Source organism: Pagrus major, chromosome 22 (genome assembly GCF_040436345.1).
Source record: "Pagrus major chromosome 22, Pma_NU_1.0".
NCBI classification, from domain to species: Eukaryota; Metazoa; Chordata; class Actinopteri; order Spariformes; family Sparidae; genus Pagrus; species Pagrus major.
In genome coordinates this window covers 15,260,022-15,285,166 of record NC_133236.1, presented here as the reverse complement: position 1 = coordinate 15,285,166, position 25,145 = coordinate 15,260,022, and the positions used below count along the sequence as shown (strand labels likewise).

General features: G+C 38.9%; 1 protein-coding gene across 1 annotated transcript in view; it reads left to right on the top strand.

Annotated features, from left to right (window-relative positions):
• Positions 1–25,145, top strand: part of rngtt (RNA guanylyltransferase and 5'-phosphatase) — a 101,981-nt gene that overhangs the window by 52,042 nt on the left and 24,794 nt on the right. The window contains exon 12 of the mRNA XM_073493477.1: positions 15,500–15,568. Coding sequence (XP_073349578.1) covers positions 15,500–15,568 — 69 coding nt within the window. The remainder of the gene's footprint in view (positions 1–15,499; positions 15,569–25,145) is intronic.

Sequence of the window (25,145 nt, the reverse complement as noted above, 5' to 3'; positions counted from 1 at the left end):
CCAGGATATGCAAAGCTCAACTATTTGTAGCATAGGCTAGGTGAGTGACCTCGAGGATGAATCCCAAAAGTTATACAGTAACCCCACAGGGCTGAAACGGTTCTGGATGTAATGCGTTTTATTGTCAATTAAATTATCAATTTATAATAGCAATAATAATTTTATTGTTAATTAAACTTAAGTTAATAGTAACTTTACTGTAAACAAACCATGAAAGGCTTTATACCTTTAATTTAATTAATCAATTGTTCTGCCCTATCTGTTTTTAAATGGAGTTTGCCTTTGATAATGATCAGTTAATATGATAACATGATTTTCGTGAGAAAGCAGCAGGAGGAGGAAAATAGATAAAACAAGACCAAAAGCAACATCTTTCACCATTTTCTGACATTTTATAGACCAAATGATTAAATTAGACACAATAATCTCATTTTCAGGTTCATATTTTTATTGTATGTTACGTCTAGAATATGTTTACATGCTTTAATCCTCAAAGAACACATCAGTTTTCTCGCACTGTCCGGTGCTGCAGCATTGTATTCCCCCTCTGTCTGAAATGCCTTTTATTTAGATTCCACGTTTTTCTTCTTGATAAAGCTCATGTTGTCCTATCCACACAGTACGGTTGAACTAAATGCGTCGTTCTCCAAAACAGGCGACATGTAATTGGAGTAATTATCTTCTCAGTTGTTATAAATGAAACACTAAACAATAAAACATTTGGTGAGGTACACCCTCTTGGAATAAGCCTGACATTTTGCAGAACACCCAGTAATGAAATGTGACTCATGGTGTGTCCAGATTTAATAAAGTCACAATTAGATGTTGTTAAAATTACAAAAGGAAATTAGATGGTGTTAATTTGTCTTTGCCCTTTGCAGAATATATAATCTCTCTCGCCCATTTATCATATCTCTAAAGAAATTAGACCTAAACTGAATAAAGTTTCCCCTAATGAGACTCGTCTCTCCAATTGACCCGAGCCCATCAACTCGGCTCTTCCCAGGAGTCCAGACACTGGTGAAGAGAGGAGAGAAAGACTTGAGGTGGAAGAATGACTTTCTTACCTGAGATTAGATGTTATGTTGAATGTCTTTTTTCTTTAGATTGACTTTGGATAGAGAGCTGAAAGGTAGTTATCAAGATATTTTGTAAGACTGAGGTCTCTTCACAGAGCTCTAACCTATTCACAGCAGGTGAGATTAAGGTTTAGCATATGTACTGAATACAAAATAGGCAAAAGAACTGACTTCCTTGAAAAGTAAATGGTGAAGTGAGATAGTTTTAGAATTTTCCATCACTGATGTGCATAAGTTGCCTATTTAGTATGATGGGCTGTGGTTTATGTTGCACAGAGAACTGCTTTGCTGCTGCAGTTTCCTCACAAGAATATTACCTTTCTTTCTTCTTCTTTTCTTTTGTTGTCGTTTTATTCATTTATTCTCCATTTTGTATGAAGGAAACAAATAAAATCCTCTTCATTAAAGAATAACTGAACTGTTCTAAAGTCATTCAGCAATTCATTACACTATCTGTGAATGAGCAAAAATTCTGTCATACAAATTTATAAAACAGCCTTTAATATAATATAACCTTCGTTCCCATGAAAAAGACTGAAGAAGAAATAAATGCGAAGCCGCAAAGTCGCTGATCTTTCTCCGACACACTGTACTACTCCCATGCGGCCAACATTTTCTTTAACTTTTATTTGAAAACAAACCACACGTGCACACGGCTCATTGCCAGAGTCATGTAGAAAGTAATTAATGGCTTTGGTCTGCAGGAAGGCCGGTTGGACAGCACAAAATTGATGAGACACAACAGATAAACATTGGTAGGACTACAATTGGTAAATGCCATCTTATTTGCCAGTGCCTGTCAACAAGGCCAATATTGGCTGATACTGATGTTCAGCCAGTATACATTGTTGTTGTGCAGTTTGTTGTGACCTGTCTGACTTGTCTCCTTTTATTTGTCACTGCATGGGCGACCAAATTAGTTTCCCTTCTGTCAATTAATGTAATTGAGCCGTCTTGTAGTTTCTTTGATAATCTTTTCCAAACTATACAGACTCTTCTTGATTTCAGTTTTCTCTTTGTGTGTTTCCTGATCGTCATATCTGACTCCAAGCCAGGCTTGGTGTTAGGATGAAGCTCATTAACAGGCTTATATTTGATATTAGCGGTGTGTTAATTGTGCCTGTTGTGTACACATGATTAACAGTCCAGTGGGTGGAGAATTATTGCAGATCATAACCAACGTTATTACATCTTCTCATGCCTCATCTGCTGTGTGTACTGAATTTTTTTAATTCATACCAAAGACAAACTGGTGTTTTTTTTTTTTTATTAAACCAGCGACACTTATCTACAAAACCAGGTAGCTCTTATCATGTTAACCTTTCTAGATAAGGTGTAACTGGCTGCACTTTGAAAGGTCACCACAAATGGAATCCAGGTTCAAATATTTAACATTTTATTGACAGAGACGAGGTGAAATCCCAGAACGTGTGCTGCATCTCAGACTGTAGGAAGCCTCTCTATCATCACTCTTATCAGAGGAAAACATTGGTTTGTGCAGAAGGCCGAAGTGTTTATCCCAATGACATGACCGAGACAATACAAGACTCTTTATCCACTCCTGAGTCACCTTCCTCTTGAGGCATCACCAACAGCTCTCGTCTCTATGTAAATGACCTCCTCTTGTTGTTAGACCCGGATCCATGAGTCAGAGTCTTGCTCTTCCTGTCCGAGCAGATAAAAAAAAGTAACTGCTCCTTAACAGCATGTCTCATTAGTTGAGTGCTGTCAGTCTGCAGGTTCCATGTTGCTCACTGACCTCACACCTCCATCAGCTGTCGAGTCTCCAGCTGTTGGAGATGGAAAAGCTCAAATATAAATTCAGATGAAACAGGTGCTTAAAATTTGTCATCTGTGTTTCCACTTGCCAGTGAAGTAAAATCTGGCATATTGACCTGTAAACCTACAGTTTTTATTCTGATTAATACCGGAAACATTTTAGGATTCCTTAGGTGAGCTGGAAAGACAGCTGGTTGATATCTCACAGCTCAAGTTTGTGTCACAGCTCAAGTGTGTGTCCTCATGAAATGTTTATGAGATACACTGCAATAAAGCATTCATCAGCCTGCACCTCTGGCCTTGGTGAAACAGCCATCCTCCGTGGTTGGGTTCAAAAACAAGCTGCACTTTATCACCTGCATCCTCTCTTTCTGCTGCTGCTGCTGAGCTGCTGCACCCACTCGCAGAGGGGAGCATGTTGACTGTTGTATAAAGGCTTATGCCGCTTGGAAGAACACACGACATGGACTCGATGACTAATGTTTGTTTACCTCAGTTGCTTTGAAAGTTTTTAGTTTTCCTTCAAAGCCTCCAAGACATTATGCAACATCGAATGATGCACGGCACATCTATACTGTAAAGGTCTGATTCACTAGAGAGAGAGAGAGAGAGAGAGAGAGAGAGAGAGAGAAGTGGATATAGTGTAGCGGCTCGATTTATTTGTTCTGCTTGCCAGCTCTCATCGTGCCTTCCAGGCTCAGAGTTGATCTACTCGAGGAGAGGAACATGCATCCTCTGGGTCAAGTCAGCAGGTGTCTTTCTTCAGATGTTTTTATGACTTTTGTGTTTATTCTGTGTTTCACCACCTACTCTGCCTTTAGTCTGTTGTCTGCCTGTCCTTTTTTTGTTTGACCCATGGTGATGTTGTGACATTATTGCCCTCCATTCCTCTCAAACAATAAGTCCTTCTGAGATATCCAGCACAGCTGCTGCCATCATTTATAATATTTCTTTTATTTTTATCATTTCCTGTTTCCCTCTCTTTGTGTAAGGACGTGATACTGTAGTTCTATTTCAACAAAGAGGATAAAAGTGTTTACGACATGTCTGTGGCAATGGAATCTGACCTTAAAGCTGTAGATGTTACACGATTTGGACCAACCTCTTTTTGGTGTTGAGTACATTCACATACCAGGAAGTGTCCATGTGAATTTGGAGCTGCGTAAATTAAACATTAGTTACAGTAGCAGAATTTCTGCACCAGTTGGTACAAACAGGTGGATATTGTCAGTATACAGAACCCACCCACTCCACTCACTCCACTCCTACACCAAGGCAAACATACTGTAGAGTTCCTTTATCAAAACTGAATTTCGAATGACACAAATTAACTGGAATCTGTCTTGATGGATTAATATATTGATTAATTAAGTATTTATGTTCAGTTCAGTTCAGTTCAGTTCACTGAACTAATGAGTATTTATGTATGGATTATAAATGCCTAACAAGCCCGTGTTCTTGCATCTCAGTTGTATGGATTTGCTTCTTTTCTCAGTCTTATGTGATAAAACTGAACTCTTTGTGTTTTTGCCTGTTAGTTGGATGAAATAGGTTTGTTTAAGCAGTTTGAGCAGGTCACCTTTGGCTTAAGGAAATATGTTAAGGGATATTTTTTAGTATTTTGTGCCTCGAGCAAATGATTAATTAGTCAGTTGCAGTCCTCCGCTCATGCAGCCTTTTTAATATATATGTTTGTTACAATTTCTTGACACGTTATCTCATTCAGAAAAATACATTTAATACATATTTAACCACATCTAGATCTCGATCAGTTGGCCTACACCTTCAAAACCAAAGTCAAACGGTCTTTTCTATCTGACATCCAGCTAACCCCAGCTCTCTCCATCTCAGCACAAAGACTCTCTTCTCCTGCTGTAGCCTGGACAGCATAGATACAGCAGCATGCTGTTGCATCCCAGTGAAGGGCTGCCTCCCGGTTGTTGCCTCTTCACACTGACTCTATGTCTGTCTGCTGTCTGTATCAATGTGTCTGAGTGTGTGGGCTGTGCTCGGCACTGCTGTGCGTTTGTGGTTGTCGGTTTATCTTTCCTCTCCGGGAGTTGATGTGTCTAACTGGCAGTACTGTAGCTTCAGCACAAACTTGCTCGAGCCAAATTCCCATCTCTGCAACATTACTTAATCCTGTAAGGTTTATTTGTTGTGCATTGCTTATATTAGTGTCCATTTTTCTATTCTGTCCCACTAACCTTTGTAGCCTCAACTGTCCTAATGGGGACTGGTGCAGTTGTTTTTGCTTTATCTACATAGGATACATTTCATATACATTTAATGAATGGAGCTGAAGAGTCTTTTTATGCTGTGTTTATTTTTACTGCCGATGTGCTTAAACACTGATTTAAAACCAATTACCTAATGTATATGAATCAAATACTATTGATTGCAGTCATTGTCTCTGTATCCTCAGACACAATCTTATTTTCCGTTAGAGCTCTAATGTAACTAGCAACTGTTTTGAAAATTGATTAATCACTGCATTCTTTTTTTATATATATATAACGCAAATGTGTCTACTAAGTGTATCTCCGGCCTTAAAAGATAACGCGTATTTCTGCACAGAGCCTATGCGAACATCCTCTCATGACGAACTTTGTGTAATGCAGACACAGAGTATCATTTCAGCTTCACCCTTTGACCACCAATGGTCTATCCCAAAGACTGGCGTTTTAAAGTGTATTTTGTCCTCCAGTACTTGCTAACTTATAGCACTTACAAACTTTAATCACTGACAATAGTTTTTATATCTTGATGGCTATTCGTGATGATGTTCTCAAATACTGAAAAGCCATCGGAATGCTCATCTAGAGAGCCCAACCTTCGTAGATACCAACAGAAAGGTCACACACAATTTGCATGAGTTCCTACCTGCTGCTTAAGGGTCTCATATTGATGGTGCCCTATAAGCTAGTTATAGCTTGTTTTGTTCTGTGATTGATTTTTGCATAGGAATATCCGTACATTAATAGAATAGTAAAATCTAGGTAGACTTGGTGCTAAGATACCTGTGTGCGACAGGGAGATAAGGAAATGAATAATTGAAATTGAATTAGAAATGGCTCAATTTAAAAAAAGATGTGAGCGCCTGTGTCCCTTGGCCTCAACTCATATTATGAATTCCAGTGCAATGATTTGTTGATTTTTCGGGTCTTTGCCATCTTGGATTGACTTGCTAATTTCACAGTAGGGAGTTCTAGTTAATTCTAGCCACTCATCAAGACACCTGTCCAGTTCACCACAGGCTCTGTTCATACCACATTTCAATTTCATGCTGTGCCCTGATATTCCTCATCATCCTAGTCTGTTCTCATTGCATGCCTTCCCTTATTAGTTTAATCCTCAAAGTTTTAATGTCTCGGTTCATCTTTTCCCCGTCATCACTATTGAATGTGTAAAATTCAATCTTGATCACGTTTTTTTAATGAAACGAGCAGTATCCATCAAAAGATAAGACATTTATAGACATTTAACTTCTCCAGACTGCATAACCTAGTTTGACTCCAGGCCAGTGGTTTAGCCTGCACACTCTAATGTGGGCTTTTCGTTTAATAGGGATCTGCACACTGGCTTCAGACGACCATTCACATTAGGCTTGAAAGGAGCCTCCAGCAACAGCCCTGTGGTATGACTGGAATATCAATCCATCCTCTTCGCCTTTGATTCAGCCCCCGCACCTCAACCTCCTCAGAGCAATGAGGATGAGCACACAGCAGGAAAACACAAAGGCTCCAGGAATGGAAAGTGCAAACTATCAGTGCAGGTGTGCAGAGGAAGTACTGGTGATATGGTCCACAGCATTGCTTTGTTAATGACAGCATGCTGCATTTTCCTGCTTGCATATACACATTAATAGATCATGAGGAGTAGAAATAGTTTACGTGTGAGAAACAGTTGACAGTGCTTTAAAGAACGTCCACTTTTGAAAGTTTCACTGCAGGTGTTGCTAATAGATGAGAGCAGACCTACGCCTGAACGACCACGCCCGCTTTAGGGTGAAAACGAGCACTGTGAAAATAGCAAATAGTGGAACCACCCATAAAAGCTGCTGCGTGGTTTAACAGTCTGCCTGCTCAAAAGACTGCAGGAGCAGAGGGGATTTTAACGTTAATAATTCACAAAAATTGAGCTTACCTAATTAGGCTTCTAATAATAAAGCTTATAAATAGCATAAAGTAACTTTGGAAGTGTGGCTAAAATCGACCTGTTTCCTACTCCTCTTGGCTGGTGATAAATGGTTGCTTTATAAACACAAACGGAAAGGACAGAAAGGACACGCATCAACCCCTAAATCGTTAATTCTCTAATTTGATGTAGATTGACAACAACAATGCTTCACTATCTGACAAATTGGCAATGAGACTCAACTATCTAGATATCGGACCTTTGATTTGGAAAAGGCCTCTGAACTCGCATTAACCGCCAGTCAAATTAGATGGACTGCATTCACCCTAAACGGACGGGGCATGATGCAAGGTCATAGTCTCTCTCATCCGTTGCTTCTAGAAACACAAAGTTTAAAACATTGGCTAAAAATCTGACTGTAGTCAACCTGAAAACCCAATCAATCTGTGAGCTCTTAGCTTACAGAAATAGATTCTTCACTCACAGCGGGATACTTTTTGCACATTGCTGTGTTTTCGTCACTTACACCTGTCGTGGTGGTGGCAGCATTCAGTCATTTGATTTTGTTAATTGCACATAGTTAAATCAAGAGAATTAAAATTTTACTATAAACCTTTACTGCATCCTGGTTTGCTTTCACCTGGTGGACGACACCTTGAGTTGAAATGAATAAGACCGATTCTTCATTCCACTCATTTCTACTTATTTTGTATTCCAGTTAAGCTGCTGTAGTCCTCGCCATTCAATTTGTTATTCCAAACCACACCAGAAAGCGGTCATTCAAAGTCAAGGTCAAAGTATAATTTCCCCCACTAGGGACACTTTGTTGCAACAAAGCATGAAAACACAGCCTGGAAATTTCTATTAATCACTGGAAACAGAAATCCAGTAAAAGGTAAAGACAAAGACAAACTGGCTTTAGAAAACACGGTTCACAAAAAGCCCTCCAAGCAAATGCCTGTAGGCCTTAATACATTTCCGATGTGCATACATATGTCGGTGTTTCACTCCAGATTACTCCTCTGCAGTTGAGTTTGACTGTTTTTTGCCACTGGTGTATTGATGCCTATATTCAGTCTATATAAAGAATTACCTAAATTTAACATGGGCTTCACAAAATAATTGGATCAGACCAAAATCAGCATAGAATCTGAATGTGTTGGATTGATTGGTTTTCGTTTCTCGGCTGACAGGTTGTTGCTCATTTGTTACCATGGGATGCATTCACAGTCAGGGATTTTTCTACCGATGCATCAAGGCATCACATCTGCATGGCCATTTCCAAGTATAATGTCAGGGATTTGACGAGAGCTGAAACAATCATTAATCTATAAAAGTTTAAAAAAACACTTAAGTTTATAATCCACAAATCATTATTATATTATGTGATATGTTACAGACAAAACAAATAAAAAGAAAATAGTCATCCAATTAATTGGTAAAACAAAGAAAACAATCGTAAAAGCAACAACATGTAACTTCTTGGAGTCAGTTGTTTGTTGAGTCACATCGCCAGATCGTCAAATACTGACGCTTTGGGTTGACAGTTGGGTCGGACTTGGATGCCAACCTAGAGCGTCAGTATCTTTCTCCAGGAAGTTACGTTTTGTTGCTTTAGTTGAAGCCCTGAAGCTGACTAATTTTGCAAAAAAATCACTGTCACTGTTACCACTTCTGCTTTGTCGCTGGAGTGACAAGAGGTTGATGCTTCAAGTGTCATTACGCAACTACTGTGAATGCTGTGTGAGTCCTTGGAGTGTGTCTGCAGTATTTCTTTTGTGTCATTTAACTTTCATATCTTCATTTCACTGTTTCTTATCTATTATTCATTGAGGTAAGACTACAGGACAACTTGAATGATGGCAAATCTTTCCATCTGATTGGCTGATAAAAATACGCCAATGCTATGCAGAAGATGGAACGCATGTAAGTGAAGGTGATTGGCATGCTTCATGTCATTCCGATGCCATCCAGGGTACGCCAAGCCATATATCATGAAACACTGGAGAGGAAAATGGTCTGACTTCCATCATTCTGACATTCACTCTCTCGAGGGGAAAGACATTTCTAAGCATGTTAGCGGTTGATTCGTCTCCCTGAGCACTTCCATTGTCCCCTCTCTGCCCTGGAGTCTCCAATGAAAGCTCAATCTCTTAATGGGTCTTTGTTGCTCACCTCCACCCACACAACCCTACTGTACCAGGCACAACTTTGTGTTTCCTTCCTAAAAAAGGTTTACCATGAAAGCAGGGTCGCTGCCCCTTCTCTGCATTAACGCTCCAAGGAACTTCCTTACTGTAGGAGGATGTGTGAGTGGAAGTCTTCTCTCTGCTCATCTCTCTCCTTCCAGGGTTCACTGTGCTCGACGGAGGTGGTGGGTGGGTGTGCAAAGATGGCAAGAGAACTGAAATGGAACTCCCAGATCTTGCCGCCTACATGCCGTTCCCTCATAAAGACACCGTTTCTTTTTAGTCTGGCTATCTGCCTTCTCCATGTCAGCATGATTGTCAAGCTTTGTGTGATCTGCTGTGACTCATTCATCATTCTGGAGAGCACTGATGTTGCTCTGCTTTTTTTTTGCAGATAGAGCAGAGCCCGACCACTTTTTAGTTGCGCAACATGAATGTATGTAGCGCTCCTGTCAGGCCTGATGACTTCTCTTACTTTCCTGAAAGACGTCTTTTGAGAAAAAATCTTTTGCCTCAAAGCATTTTGTGGAAATGTGAAATCATCAGCGGTATGAATATGACAGACAGAGTATTTTTCTCTATTAAATGCAGTTCTGTGCAGCTGGAGAGGTACCTGCGATAGCTTTTATTTACTTCAGAGAGCTGAAGTGGCACCAGAAGGTTTGAGTTGTATTCAAGAAAGTAAAAATAACGTTCACAATAACATTGAGTGCTTTTTCAGCCACTTGTTTAGATGTGCTATTTTTCATTTCACGCATCGAAAAACCTGAACGGAAACTCAGGAAATACAAAAAAGTCAGACATAAAGTCAGACATAAACTTATCGAATGGATCATGACGCATGAAAAACTGCACACATTTTTATTTTATTTTTATTTATTTTTTACCTCTGCACTGATTCATCTAGAAAAAAAAAAAAAGGTTGACATTTCGGTCACCAAGACTTTTTTCAAGGCACAACACTCACAGAGTGACTAAGTACTTAAATACAGCTCACCAAATCGAGATCACTATGAGCTAGCAAAGTCATAAAATATCTATTATACCTGACACCAAGAAAGAACATTTTTCACTTTTATTGGTATATATACAAAAAGGATCCAGTCCATAGCATATAGCATCCATACACACACACACACACACACACAAACTCATGTAAAGCATGGCTTTGTTTGTCACTCAAGCTTCATGACACTGACAAGACAGAAGATTGCACACTACTGTAACAATCCTCAGATTAATTCATGAAACAAACCCATCACTTTAGCATTGCCCAAATGCTCCAGTCACATGCAAACATGATGCAAATAATTAATTTAATGCAAATAAACTACTAGTTTTATTTGTAATAATGACTGTTAATATAAATCATTCAGTCCTCTCCGTCCTCTGGATATTACAGTCATGTCTGAATCACAGACATACTGCCTGAAGACTGTCAGCAAGCTGTGACATTTAAGTGGCGATAGTCAAAGCCTTTTGGGAAACGGTGTTCATCTGTTTTAATTACTCTCTATGTAGACATATGGTGTGAACCACTTGACTTCCTGTTGAGTAAGTTTATGTTCAAAGGCTGATTTTATAGGTAAACTGTGCCATTACAAATGACAATATTGAGGTTCCCATCCAGATGTCATACACAATTTGAAAGAATTTCCAGAAAAATCTGCAAAACAAAATTTGAATTATTGCAAATTTACATCCACATTATGTAATTCTTCAGTCAGGTGCAGAGGATGAGGGTACAATATGTGATGTTGTGATTAAAAGAGCACAAGTCAGACCTCAATAAATGGAAAGCCGTGATGCATAGCAAGCTAGGAAACATGGATGTAAACACTGCACAATTTATTTATTTTTTATTTAAATCTGCTTTGCAAATGTGATATGAGAAAGTAAATGATTTCTACATGTCATTGAAACTGAACTTGTCAGCCATTTTACAACCTAATTTTGGCCCTTTGATAGTTTTTAGTCAGCTAATTGGCCCATTCATTAATTATGTCTGTTGCCAAGCACAGAAATGCTCTTATTAATTAAAACGCTTCAACCCAGGCTGTTGAAGCAGGGGAATTTAGGAGAGATAAATTGATGACTTACTAAAAAACTAATGAAAGCTAATAATCAAAGTAGATAAAATATAAAGAAACAAAATATAAAAATCTGAAATAAAACATTTCACTTTATTTCAAATCTAGCCCTTCTTTTTTTAGCTACTCTGGTGCTCTGTTGGCCCTTTTTGTTCGAGTTCATATTGCATCTTGAATAAGAGATTGCATCAACGCTAACACAAGGAACAATTTTTTGTTGATTCTGTATTCTAGACATGACATCCGGAGTCTCTCTCTATATATATTTCAACTAATAACTCGGACATATGCGGGTTGACACCAGCATCTTTGTACCTTCACTCAGTTCAAAATCTAAATTAGTATCCTCCTTTGCAGCAAATATTATCTGATGTATTACACAGAAATATCTCTTCACTTCAAAGAGATTTTTTGAGGGAGAATGTGTCATCATAGACGGCTATCCACCAAGCAGCTGAGACGGACCAATTTGGTCTTATGCTCGACCAAATGCACGAGTCAATGGCATCTTTCACAGGAGAGTCCGTCTCTTACAAGCCTACAGGGCTGCTGTGGAGGAAACTGTTTACCCACCGTGCATTAAGTAAGAAATGTAGTTATGTTATATTACACGCTTTCTTGTATTTGTGATTGAGGTTATAATTTGGTTAGTATCCAAACAGCACGAGGACAGACAATGACAATCTGTCGTCCCCCTGCTTTGTGATTGTGTCTTGGCACCGATGATGGTTGACAGTCTCCATATCTGCCGAGCACTTCGCTATCTTCTAGTCAGCAGACACTCACATGGCCTCACATGCCTGCTGATTGAAATATTAGAGGTGGACAGTCAGTGAAGAGATGCAGGCATTGTTAATTGAAGTTTAATCATTTCATTTTATTGTCTCATTCAGACAGGAGACATCTTACTACATGTTTTAAAAGGCCACTCTAAGAACAATAACATAATTCCACCTTTCAATACCTTCCTGTATGGCTGAAATGCATCACTATCTGCTGTGGTTCATCTTGATGGCTTGGATATGATACCTGATATCCACTGCAGTGCACTAATGCATTCGCTTTCTATTTTATTGACCAAGGCCATTTCCTGCCTGCCTAAAATATATTTACCCTCTGCATGAACATACAGAATAGCAAAGATTACTTGAAAAGTTTTTCTCAAAAGATTGGAAACAAGAAAAAATTAACTCCTCTGGACCTGAACAGGTTATGAGTACACCGAAATCGAATTAGTTTCTTTGTAGTCATTTTGTCTGTCTTTGATAAAGTTTTCTGTGCCATTGTAGTACTTGTGTGTCCCCTCATAGTCCTTTTTTGTCTCACTGTGGTAGTTTTATGCCTCTTTGTAGTACTTTTGTGTCTCTTTGTGGTAGTCTCCTGTGTTGTGATTGAAGAAACAGTCATTTCAAATGGATGCTATGACCCAGGGGGGCTCCCTCACACCTTTGGTCCCTGGGCCTATGCCCAGCAGGCCCGTTGAGTAATCCATCCTCTGACAAAACAACACAACATAATGATGAAGCTTATGTTACTGCCAGGAACTCGTCCTCATTTTCTGCAAATTATTCCACAGCATGTAAAAAGTATCCTATTCATTCATCATTTTTACCCATTTCTATATAAGGTGTTTCTGAAAATGTGTCTTCAAACTATATTAACTGATTCACATGCCGTTAAAAGGTTGACATAAAGTTGCCAAAAAACAGAAACCAAAACAATTAGCTGAAAGACTCTAAAACGCTTCCGAGGAATTGAGAGCAGGTACTTAACTCCCTGTGGGCATCTGATAATCGATGGTTATTCTGCTGTCTCCGTTAATGCCTACCCTTTAAAAAGTTTACACGTTCTGCTCTGCATGGTTATGTGCAGTCATATATTAGATTTGGCATTTGGCATTACATTATAGCTGAACCATTTCCAAGGCATATGATACATTTTCAGGATTGATTTCCCAGCTTCCAAGCAGCAGCAGTAGATTTTTCTCTTCATGTCAGTGCAGGAGAGAAACAAACTCTGTTTAGATTGGCAATCCATCACAAAGTACATAACATCACGTTAAACTTTATGCAAACTTTTATTTTGGTGAAAGAGACACGGTTGAATAACCATGCAGTTGCGGTTTGATCTTATATCTCGTGTTCAATTTCAAAACATTGATTCGAAGGTCTCTTGGATTTCAGTTTCTTGCTCTTTCAAATAACACTGAAGATGGAGCACTCAGCTAACCTCAGCTGGCATCATCACATTGTCTCCTCCTTGTCTAAGCACACAGAAGCCTCTTCATACTTGACTGCACACAATTCTCTGCATTGTACAATTCTGCCTCTCTGCTTTGTGTTTGGAATTAAATCCCAGAATTTATGTGAGTTAATCTGTTTCTAATATTGAAGGTCTGTTAATGTCCACACAGTTGGTGGAGCTGGTCCATTTCCACAATGAAAGAAATAACAGTACAAGAGAACATAGAATATGGACACTTGCAAAATAAACCTAAAAAACCCAACCCATGACCCGACCCAGGGCTGACATTGTGATATTTTTTTTCTCAGGGATAGATATTGTGATTAAAACAAAAACATAAAATTATAAAATATTCTAAAGTAGACATAACAAATAACAAAACACCAGCAGATTCATCATGATCTTAAATAAACCGCATTACAAGGAGGCACTACTTGACACAAAAATCCTTAAATCAGAGTTTGTTTATATACAACAGACTTCTCTTCTGGATTATTAATGGAAAATGAGAATCATGCAAGTTTTCCATTTTGTTAAACTTGGCAAAAAAAGCTGTAGCAGGGTGTGTTTGGGATTATTTGCCTTACCTGACATCACACGTCCTGCGAAGTGCATCAATATTTACTTTCCTTCTTGGATCCATAACTCAGTCAGACATGATTCACTTATACTCCCTGAGGGTATCACTGTCTCCAATGACATTAGCAAGTAAAAGTCTATAAATCTGATTAGAAATCTCATAACTTGCTAGAGCTAACCCAAGAATCATCATTTTTGTTCAGTATCTGTCGATGGGCACACTGCAAACAGGAACTGTGAATAGCTACTTCAGCATTCCTTGGTGTAGTCAAAACTATCAATATATCAGTACATATTGATTTTGAATATTTGAAACACTTTCAGTACTCATGTTCTGAAGTATTGACACATTTGTATCAGCTCCTACCACTTTTCTTATCATGGTCAGAAGTACATTAAATTAGATGCTGTTGTGCTTAACACAGTCCAGCATTGTTATATCATCTTTGGATAAAAATCTAAAATTGTATGTCCTCAATGTTGTGTCATTTTTTCCCTGTAGTACCGAATGTCAATAGAAATATAGTATCAGTGTCAAAAAGAAACAAATATAGGCCAAAAAACATCAATCAGGACTATCTTTTCCAGAATTAAAAACTGCTGACAAAATTGGTGCAAGATCTCTTACTTGAAGGTATCTGGAGAAAAATGGGTTTAGTTGAATTGTATTATTCATGTAGTGGCTGGAAACTTTTAAGAAGTCACATATCCTCGACTGACTTCAATACTCTTCATTTTCCATTGTAAGAACGTGTTGTCGACGGGGGATTATTTGAAGAGAGGTCAAAAAGGAAAGCACTCTCTTAAATAAAGTGCCTCTCATGTTCCCGCTGTAGTTGCCGAGGCTGCTGATGTGCTTCATGATGTAGAAAATGTGTCTTTATTGTATAGTAGCCCTGCCGCGTCTCCTGGGTATACCTTGTCTAATATGGTGCCGGAGGTTCCTTTTCTCTGCAGCAGCCGTGGTGTTTGGTGGTCGGTGGTCGTGTTAATGGAAGAGATGAAATCATTCCTTCCCAGCCATCAGGACCTTAATGATTTGCTGCTATTCTCGTCCTCAACCCGGGCTGTCAAGTTACAGATATTGATCTCCGAGTCATGCATTATCAATCAAAGAGATTATTGCTCGGTTTCAGGGCTGGCTGGATGAAAACAAGATATCTGACTTTGTTCTTGTAACTCTGTAACTCCGATTTTTCGAGAGTGAGCCCTCCAGTTATTTTGAGACTCAATACTTTGTTCACTTTTCGGGGGGTTCGGTAATGTTGGCAGACTCAAAAGCTGTAGTTGACTCTATAAATCAATATGATTTTGTGTGTCCCAGCTGAAGCTTTCAGCCACCCGTTTTCATTTCTCCGTTTCGCTTGACTGAATGTCTGTCCTCTTTTTTTATGTTTTTCAGCTACTGGAAGGCAGCTTCACGTCCCAGGTCAGCCACGAAGTCGACGGGCTTATCTTCCAGCCATGCGGGGTAAGCCTCCATCTATGTATGACAATGTGTCATTTTTCAAAGCTGCAGCCATGTCGCCACAGGTTGATTGTCAGGCGCAGCTTTTTCTCCCATCGAGTTCTTACATAAGAGTCGGACAGCTTGTCACTACCACCCGCCATTTGTCACTCTCTGTATCAGTCTCGCCTTCTGTTATTGTAAAGGAAGCCACACTCCTACATGACTTCACATAAACACAGGCCTCCCTGTAAGAGGCTGCACAGTGAAACTGGCAGTTTGTGTTACAACGGAAACGGCCTTGGTTGGAGTGCTGATTTAGTTGGTGGTAGAACAGCAGAAAATCACTTTTATCTGTGACAGTGATGTTATTCCTCTTTTCATCTCCTGTGATGGACTAAGCAGTCCTTATTCCACTGTGAAATATTGCACATTTGTGCAGATATAGGACGGGCAGGTATTTGAGAAAAGGATTAAAAGCTCCATACAGCCATCGTACCTACTGACTGTAATGCTGCTTGAGAAAAATGTCACAGCGTCCTGAATAATGTTTTTGCATATTATTCTCAGCTTTTGCACATTCTGTGTATGATAACGACCCCTCCACACATGTATTAAGGCATTAAAAGTTCTCTGATCTGTGTCTGACATGATTTGTGCAGGAAAAAAATGATAATAGAATAATAATAATAATAACCACATAATTAGTATATTATAATTACCACATTAAAGTCCTTAAAATAGCACCTTTTCCTTCTCCCTCATTACAAATCATGCATATGCAAATATCTTTCATTTCACAAGTTTAACTGCAGGACACAGGATGTCTCCTACTTCAAAGTGAAGTCCATTCTCTGTGTTTGTCCACTGGAGGCTTTCAGTTTACATCACACTTGTTAATGCTGATTATGAATGTTGGACCAGGATTAGCTTCCAAACTTAAGCCTCGTTTCCACCAAGCAGTCCGGTTCCATTCAGCCCGTTACACTCTAGAAAGGTTATTTTTGCATTTACATTAGAGCCTAATAACACTTGTGACAAAGATATTTAACAGAGGCAGGAGATTTTACAGTTAAACATTCATGTAATTGTCTAAAATGACATCCGTTGACAGTCAGCGGTGGAAACTCAAAACAGACCTTGCGTTTAGGTACAGGTACCACGGATTACGTACGGTTCAATAAGTACAATACCGAAAGAAAATCAGTCTCCACAGAGAAGCTCCAACATTCAACTGTAGGAACAGGAAGAAAAGGGAATTTTAAGCACCTAGTATCTGTATTCTGTCTCTTTTTTGCGAAGCATCTGCCTTTTATGACTACTACTTGCTTTTCATCATTAAAAATCGGAGATAAATGTGTTTACTGGTGGGGTACAACACAGTATACTAATTGAGGCCATTGGGAGGTCATGTTTTTAATAGAACCCTCAAGCAATTTCAAAAATGATAATGACATTAGAGTCTTTTTCAAAACCAGAGACTATAAGTGACATCCAAGAGAATAGGATACCCTGAACAAAGGGCAATTAAGAGCAATCAATTACACTTGCAATCCAAATTATAAACCTGCCTTAATTGTACATTACTGCACACTAAATAAATGTAAATGTTAAGGTTGTAAGCTCTTTATTAGTTAATCATTTCTCCCAGTTTCTCCTCCAGTATCAGTGATGATAACCAAGATTGATAAATCCCTTTTAGTGGAGCTAATTTCCATGGGAGGAAATAAGCAGGCGGAATTTTAGTCATGAGATAGATTTCTAAGAAAATCTCCCTTTAATGAGAACCATATGGATGCTATGTTTTGCATAGTTGTAAATAATTCATTTAATTAACATTGATTTTGTTGATTTACATCAGAATAACATAAAGAAGCACAGCAGGAAAACACCTAGGACGCCTGACCTGCTCGACCAACACATAAATCTGAAGAGATGCGGCCATTTGGATCAATATAGTGAGATTAAAATTTATGGGGCTCTAATAGCGATTACACATGACGTCAACCAAACACAAGTTGCATAATATGCTTCTGGCGGTATGAGACTTAATGCCACTTAAATCGTACACCTTCCCCTCAGTAGTCGTGAAGTCCTCCGCAAAATATAGGTTGGCATGACGCATCATTTTGAAAGATACGTAAACTTGGAGGAAGAGGACAAACAAATGTCACCGCCTGTATTGCATCTAAATTTGACATTAGACACTAACATTATAGTGTTGAAAAGCAAATATATAGGGTTAGATAACTTTCTAATTAACAACTAGCTACTAATTTATAAAGGTGTTTGTTGTTGATTAATTTTTGGCCATTTCACTGATTAGCCACAGGAAGTGAAAACCTCCTTTTCCGAGACAATATTTTGGTTAGTTTGGACATGGCACCAGAGTAGCTAGGATGTACCTTACGTCTCTGCGGTACAGCCAAACAACAAGATAGTTTCAGTATCAAACTAACTTGTTTCAACAAATCTTTTAATGTCGACTTTATAGTCTAAGAAGACAGACCTTGCGCATTGCTAGTGCAACGGGCAGCAGGTGAATAGTTAATGATGAATTCAGTGACAGTTTTAGAGAGAAACTAGAGACCATCTGATGGGATGATGGTCACTGTGTTGAGTTAATGAATAAATTGACTCGACATAATCTCCATGCAACAGAAATGATATTATAAAGTAAAGTAGCCTATGTTCTCAGATACTGTGATTTCCTTCTCACAACATCACAGAATTTACCATTAACTCTTACCTGAACATTTAATGATGTCGTATATATTATCATTGTAGTCCATGACCATCAAAACATAGAGACAGGCATCACCTGTTCTGTGTCGTTATGTTTGGTCCAGGAGATATGATGTAAAATACATAATTCAGTTATAGTGGAAAGTAAAATGGACGCCACGAGGCGTTTTTGTAATGGCTCCATTTTCTGAAAGTGTTCAGGGCTCCAGACTGTACCAAATGTCATGCTTTTATGAACAAGTTAATGCTTCACCTCAAATGTAACGCATATCACCAGGACTATTTAATGGATTGGATACAAAGTGAACAGATGTCACATTAGCATGCAGGATGTGTTGTTTTAAAGCAAAATAACACTTTAAATCTCTGTTATTCTGGTTCATCCAAATGTCACAGTCCTTGTGTTTCTCCCTCTGGCTGTTGAGCATTTTCCGTTTTTACTCTTTTGTGTGATTTGTGAAGTAATTATCATTCACTGTGTAACTGTGGCTGTAGCCATCATGTAGCATTAGCGGTCTGGAGAGCCGGCAATGAAATTTGGAGGAGGCAGCAGGTTTACACAGCTGCACTCTCTCTGTCTCTCTCTCTACCCCAACATTATCAGAGGTGATCTGCATCCAGACGTCTCTCCGGGGCGTCACTGTCTTGATCAATAACCCAACATAGACATCTCAGTTTTGCAGGTGCTTGCAATTCCTACCGCTCTGTTTTGTTTCTTGTTCCATGTAATCTTTCCCCGTGATGCTTGTCTTATATTTGTTTTGTTTTTTTTATTTGCAGAAAAATGCTTGTGTACTGTTATTCTCTCTGGGGGATGTTAATTAGATTTCATTTTCTTATTTTCACAGTTCTAATTTAGCAAACCGTAGGGGGAATAATATTGTACAGTATGTTTGTAGGAAGAGAAATTAATTACGTAAAAAATAGGGTATGATCAGTGGTTTATTTTTTAGCTGCAAATTATGCAAGAGTTTTCTACTGAATGCTTTTGGATTTACAGCACTGGGGTTGCTGCTTTTGATGCAGCCAGCCATTGATTTCTGGTCGTCTTTCCCTTTGTAGCCTCAGTGAATCTGATGGATCATGAGCAACAGAGAAAGGTGTTGAAAGCATTGTGGCCCTCTGGATGTGGCATTTATCGAACCGGCAGAGGAAATTGCAACAGCATCGTCCGCATCCAGGTCATGGATTAGGAATACAGTGTTAACCAGGGTTTGTCATTTGTTTTGGCAGGTGTTTTTTACGGTTTTGAAATGAACGCTGGTCAACAAGCAGGAATAGAATCAGTGTGCAAATGTTCTGTCAATAAGAAATCTGATTGTGTGGACGGGTCTGCGCTCAGACACCTCTGTTTTTGTACCGTTTTCACCTCCCTTTTTAAATTTCTGGTGATTGAACTGAAAGTCCTTTCACAACCCTGCAAGGCTGTGAATGATCTGCAGCTCATATTAGAATTGACCACCATTGACAGAGATTTACCATGTGTCCCTTTAGAGCCAGGGTTGATAAGTTATTACCTCCACCAAGGAGGAACGGATTTCCAAATAGTTGGATGGAGGATGGGTCTCAGCCCAGAATACTACTTATTCACCTCTGTGTGAACCTGGATAAAGGGACAGATCTAGGATTTTTTTCTCACTTTCTTTAACATTGCGAGATGTAGCTTTTTTTTTTGACATTTTCGTTAATTTCTCAGGGAGTAACACATGGATCTTGATGTAAAAAAAAATCAGGCTGCAGTTTTGTTTGACATTGGATTAGGCTTGATTGAATTAATGGGGACTGTTTGGCCTTGGAGGAGGTATGCGCTCTACTGAGTGCTGTTCTAGATTCTATTTTCCTGTTTTATTTGTAGAAAATCTTTTACCATTCAATAAATCAAATGCTCTTACAAACAAAATAAATAAATCCAGCAACTGTAACTGTTGCAGGTGTCTAATAAGCCCATCCATTCGTCTCATCGGCCCATATGAAAAGATTGGACAGGCTACCTGTCAGTCTACCTACCTAAATACCTGCACACACCCAGAGCTTTGCATTTATTGCCAATAACCAGAGTCTTCCACAAGGCTAGACAGATATGTTGCCAAAGGTATTAGCGAGCTACTCGCAAGTGGAAGAGAAAGTGCAGCCAAAATTTCCCAATGCTAACATGCTAGCTTGTCAGAGGCTAGCTTCTACAACCTTAACAACCCCAGCTTTTAAACTGTCCCTGTTCAGTCTGAATTGTGAATCTGTGATCAAATTGAATTTATTTGTCATGGATCTGAGAGGAGGAAATCCCTCCAAACTCTTGAAGTTCAGCAGCTGGTTCCTGTCTGCACAGGCGCTCAAACAAATGGACCAGGTCATAAAAGCTGACACGTCTAATGCGACTAAATAATGATGTAAATAGTCGGCCATCTGATGTGAAAGTACAAAAGAAAATATTATGCAACACTGTCTGGCTTAAATTTCCTATTGCAGCATTTTCATTACACAATTAAACAGCTTGCTTATGAGGGTTTGGTTCTGTGAATCTGCCATGAACGGAGAGAAAGTCCAAAGCATTACAGACACATTATAACACAAACCAGCAGAGGTTTGTAATAAACCAACACTAATTACTTAAATTGGATTATATCACATGCATCTAACCTTACCCGGCTAATGAGAACAACGGTGTGACAGTGACCTCGAATTTCATCACAACAAGCTCTGCATGAGCTTAAATACAGCAGCAGAGACGAGTTTAAAGTGTAACAGCAACCCTTAACAACCACAGGCCTGGTGATGGCAAGGTGACGGACACAAAACAAACGCAGTAATAACTCAATGCAAATAGGAATGACTAACCCCTGCTGTCAGTAGGTCTCTTTGAAAATGTCTGTTACTGCTTTATCGTCCTTCATAGCCCTCAGCATCGCCATTTTATGAGACTCTTAAGAAATGATGGCAAGAGACCAAAGTCGTCCTTGACGAGTTCTCTTCCAACTCTGTGTGTATCTGTAGAGATTATTAAATATTTACAAGGGAGAATTAAGGACATTGACTCGAGGCAGAAAAGGGGACAATGAGCTTTGCTGCTACTTGACACTCATTCAATTAAACTTGCTCTCTTTTATTTGAGAAATGATTTACTTGAAATAAAATATTTGAAAAGCCAAATATCACGTTTAATGTCATTCGGCTCATCTTGAATATAAAAAACAGTTTGACATTGTATAGTCAACTGAACTAATGCACCTTTTTAAATTCATTCACTTTTTTGACCTTAAGCTTGTCATTGGTTTATTGACTGACACTGTGGCTCCTGTTTGAAATGTCCCTCACAGGCCAGCCGATGTAAATAAGCTATTATTTGTTGAGGATGCCGAGCACTGAGAGCTATCAGCTATGTCGAGTTGTGGGGGAGCGCTTACCGCCACCTCCCAGAATGAAGACTTGATGTTCTCCATGTGAAATTGCGTATTTTCCCTCTGCTAGCAAGAAATGTTTAATTAGTTTAATTTTCCTAAATTGGAATGGAGGTATTAGCCAATATATACTGACTGAGTGTTTTCCTGAGCTGCTGAGTGACAACACTACCATCAAATTAGCTCTGGTTCTTGAACAGGTTGTGTTAAATATTACAGGAACCTTGGAGCTTTCTAGCGAGCCAGCATTTCCACCAGTTTTGAGCGGAACCATTGCAATCAAAGATGTGTCATCAATGGAGGACATGGCACTATTTTTTGGTTCCAGACCAGTTCTTTTGTTGGTTGTAATGCTCAGATCAGGACCTGGTGCCATGTTGGTGGAAAACGGGTATCAGTCATGCTGGACAACAGTATGGGAGGTTGTACCAGCGTGTAGTTCAAAAGTAGACAACATCATTGACAGACCCTCTACTTCCAATTGGTTTTGTGTTTTGGTAATTTTGAGACAAGACCATTTAAGTTTACATATTGTCTTTCTTCATTGTTCATGAGTTGCTCTGTGTACAATGATGCCAGTCAACGCAGGTCTTCTCAACTAATGACTCTGAGGGACAGCCCTAGATAAGTTACTGCTGATGCTCATCACTTTTTTCATCCACCTCACAATAGATGCATTGTAAGTCTTGGGCCTTAACTTTTAAATCCTGAGTGATGACAGTGTTGTTTGCGGTAGGCTGACGTTAGCAAAAACTCACTTTATATATTACTTACAGGACATTTTTTGCGCTTTTTCTCAAGAAGTCATTTTAAACATTGCATGGTTTTGGGAGCAGTGTGACTCGAAGGACGACAACGGCAGACAGTCGGTCCGCCTTTTTGGTCCAGACTGAAATTGACAAATATTGGATCGATTGACTTGTGATTTTGTACAAACATTCATGGTCCCTAGAGGAAAGATCGTAGTGACTCCCTGACTTTTCTTACAGCAACACGATGAGGTTCACACAGTGTTTCCCACAGAATAGCTGTGTACCTGTGCTATAATGTACTTAGGTGGCCGTTAATATACCTGAGCCCGGCCAAGTAAAGTCTATGTGTGGGAAACACTGGTTCACAATAGAGTTTTGTAGTAATTGGAAGGAATGCCGTTAAATTTGATGCAGACGTTGATGTCCTGTTCAAAGATGTAATCACTTTGAAGATCTCTTCACTTTTCATAAGGCATCACGATCAGGTCCAAATTTTTTGGACGGATTTCTTTCATTATATCTGCTAAACTTTAGCATGCTAGCATCGTCATTGTTAGCATGCTGATGTTAGCATTTAGATCAAAGCTCCGTTGTTCCTGAATACAACTGCTGGCATGACTGTTGGACTCTTAGGTTTGTTGTTACACGTTTAATATAGTTTGATTTAAAAGAGTGGCTCAGAAAACTCAGATTGTTATTGCATCTTTATAACGATCAACTTTTGGTAAATGAAATGCACTTTGGAGTTATGAAACATTTCAAACAGCTCAGCTTTGGTTTTTGAGGAAAATAAACACATTCTGCAACAAAGAGACCTCTTTTGTTAGATGTGCACTCAGTTTGTACAGATACTGAGTGTACATTTGGTATCAAAACAAGAAGAGAAAACATGGCGTCATTGCTGGGGTGTGAAATTCTTTGGTCAATGTCTGCGTCAAACTAAGCTAAATATTTGATAAGCTTTAACTTTAAAAGCACATAACTCCTCTACTGAAGGCTCATTCGCAGCAGTTTACAGCAGATGCAACAGCTTGAGGTTGAATTCCTGTATCACAAACACTACTATCAACTTTAAATGTTTGGAGGGGGCCAATAACACTGCCTCACACTGCAATTGTTTTCCAAAGTCATTGATTTCGTCAATCGCTACACCAAACAGTGCCGTGTTAATCTCTCCTTGTGTGAATGGGATTAGGGTGGTCTCGGGGTTAATCTCTGCAGGGGTCTTGCTGCTCTGAGTGTCCATTATTATTAGCACAAAGGTTGAAGCTGCAGCAGCTCGCAGTCACTGGGCGTGTTATCACACCCAACACATGGTGTCCTTGGAATATTTTTCTTTGTTTCGGAAACATGAGAAAGATTTTCACTTTTAACAGAACTATTGCCACAGATGGCTGAATTGCTTATGGGAGAGCACTCCAGATGGTTATCAAAGAATACAAAGAAGAATTTTTGTTCCCTCCACGCCATTTTTTTTGTTTTGTTTTACCTCAAATCATTTCAACTGCACTCAAAAATCCAAGAAGGTGTGATTCATATCGATGTTGACCCAATGAAGTTCTGAATCATATTGTGAAAGATGATCTGAGAGGTCACATCATTGGTTATTGTGCATTTTATCCAGTTCATGAATCAGTATAATCATTTTACGGGGGCTTTGCTATTCTTCCGAGAATGTGGTAACTGATGATCATTTATCTCAAGATTTACCATTTAACTCCCCCCGTCCCCTCAACATTGTTTATTCTCAGACAAAAGATACCATTTTACACTTTCAGGCTGAAGCCCTAGCCTCAAAGAGATGGGCCAGTGTGTCTGAGCTGTAAAAGGGAAGCTTTTCTCTGTGGAACAGACTTATTGGATTTTTCCAGCCATTAGTCTATAATCGGCAGCACATCTAAACAATAAATCTGCCTCGGAGCAAAAAAACTATTGAAAGGAGAGATTGAGAAAAACACTTTAATCAAAGGAGTCATCCCGATGCATACCTTCAAGCAAACTAATAAAACTACACTTATTTTTATTTTGTTACTATGTATGGCTTCTGATATTATGCCACATTCACCACATCTGTGTGGGTACGTGTACAATAATAGACAATCAGCCTTTTGATATGAACCTCACTGGGTTGCAGAGTTTGCCTGGGTTTGTTGTATATCATATCATTGCTCTTAGACTGCTCTTAAAACGTTTGTGTGTAATAGCTATGATTTATTTATTACTCATTTCCCAGAAAAGTCAAAACACTTCTGACAGTACTTAGAGATACATAGAGGGAGGCTGATCTTAGAAACTCCAGAGTAAATGGCAATTTCTAGCTACGCTAGACTGCATTTTGCAAGTGTTAGAAAATTAGGAGCAAAGATTAAGCACGAGGGTGATATGGCCTTAAAAATTGCATTATGGAGGTTCTAACTTCAGTACAATCCTTTGAAAATTATCAATATTCGATACCATTTTCGATACTATGGAGAAAAACTGACACAACATTGAGGCCATAAATTTTGGGCAGAAGTGTATCTGTTGAAATGTAGCAACTTATCTTTTCATCTCTAATGCTATTAGGGGTGTTAATGATTAATCAATTATTCACTGTTAAGAATTTAACCGATTAATAATGAATGAACAGACAATCAGAGAGAGGCACAAATACATCAAAAAGTATCTTGTCACAAATAACAATACTTGTTTATCAAATATAAAAATCCA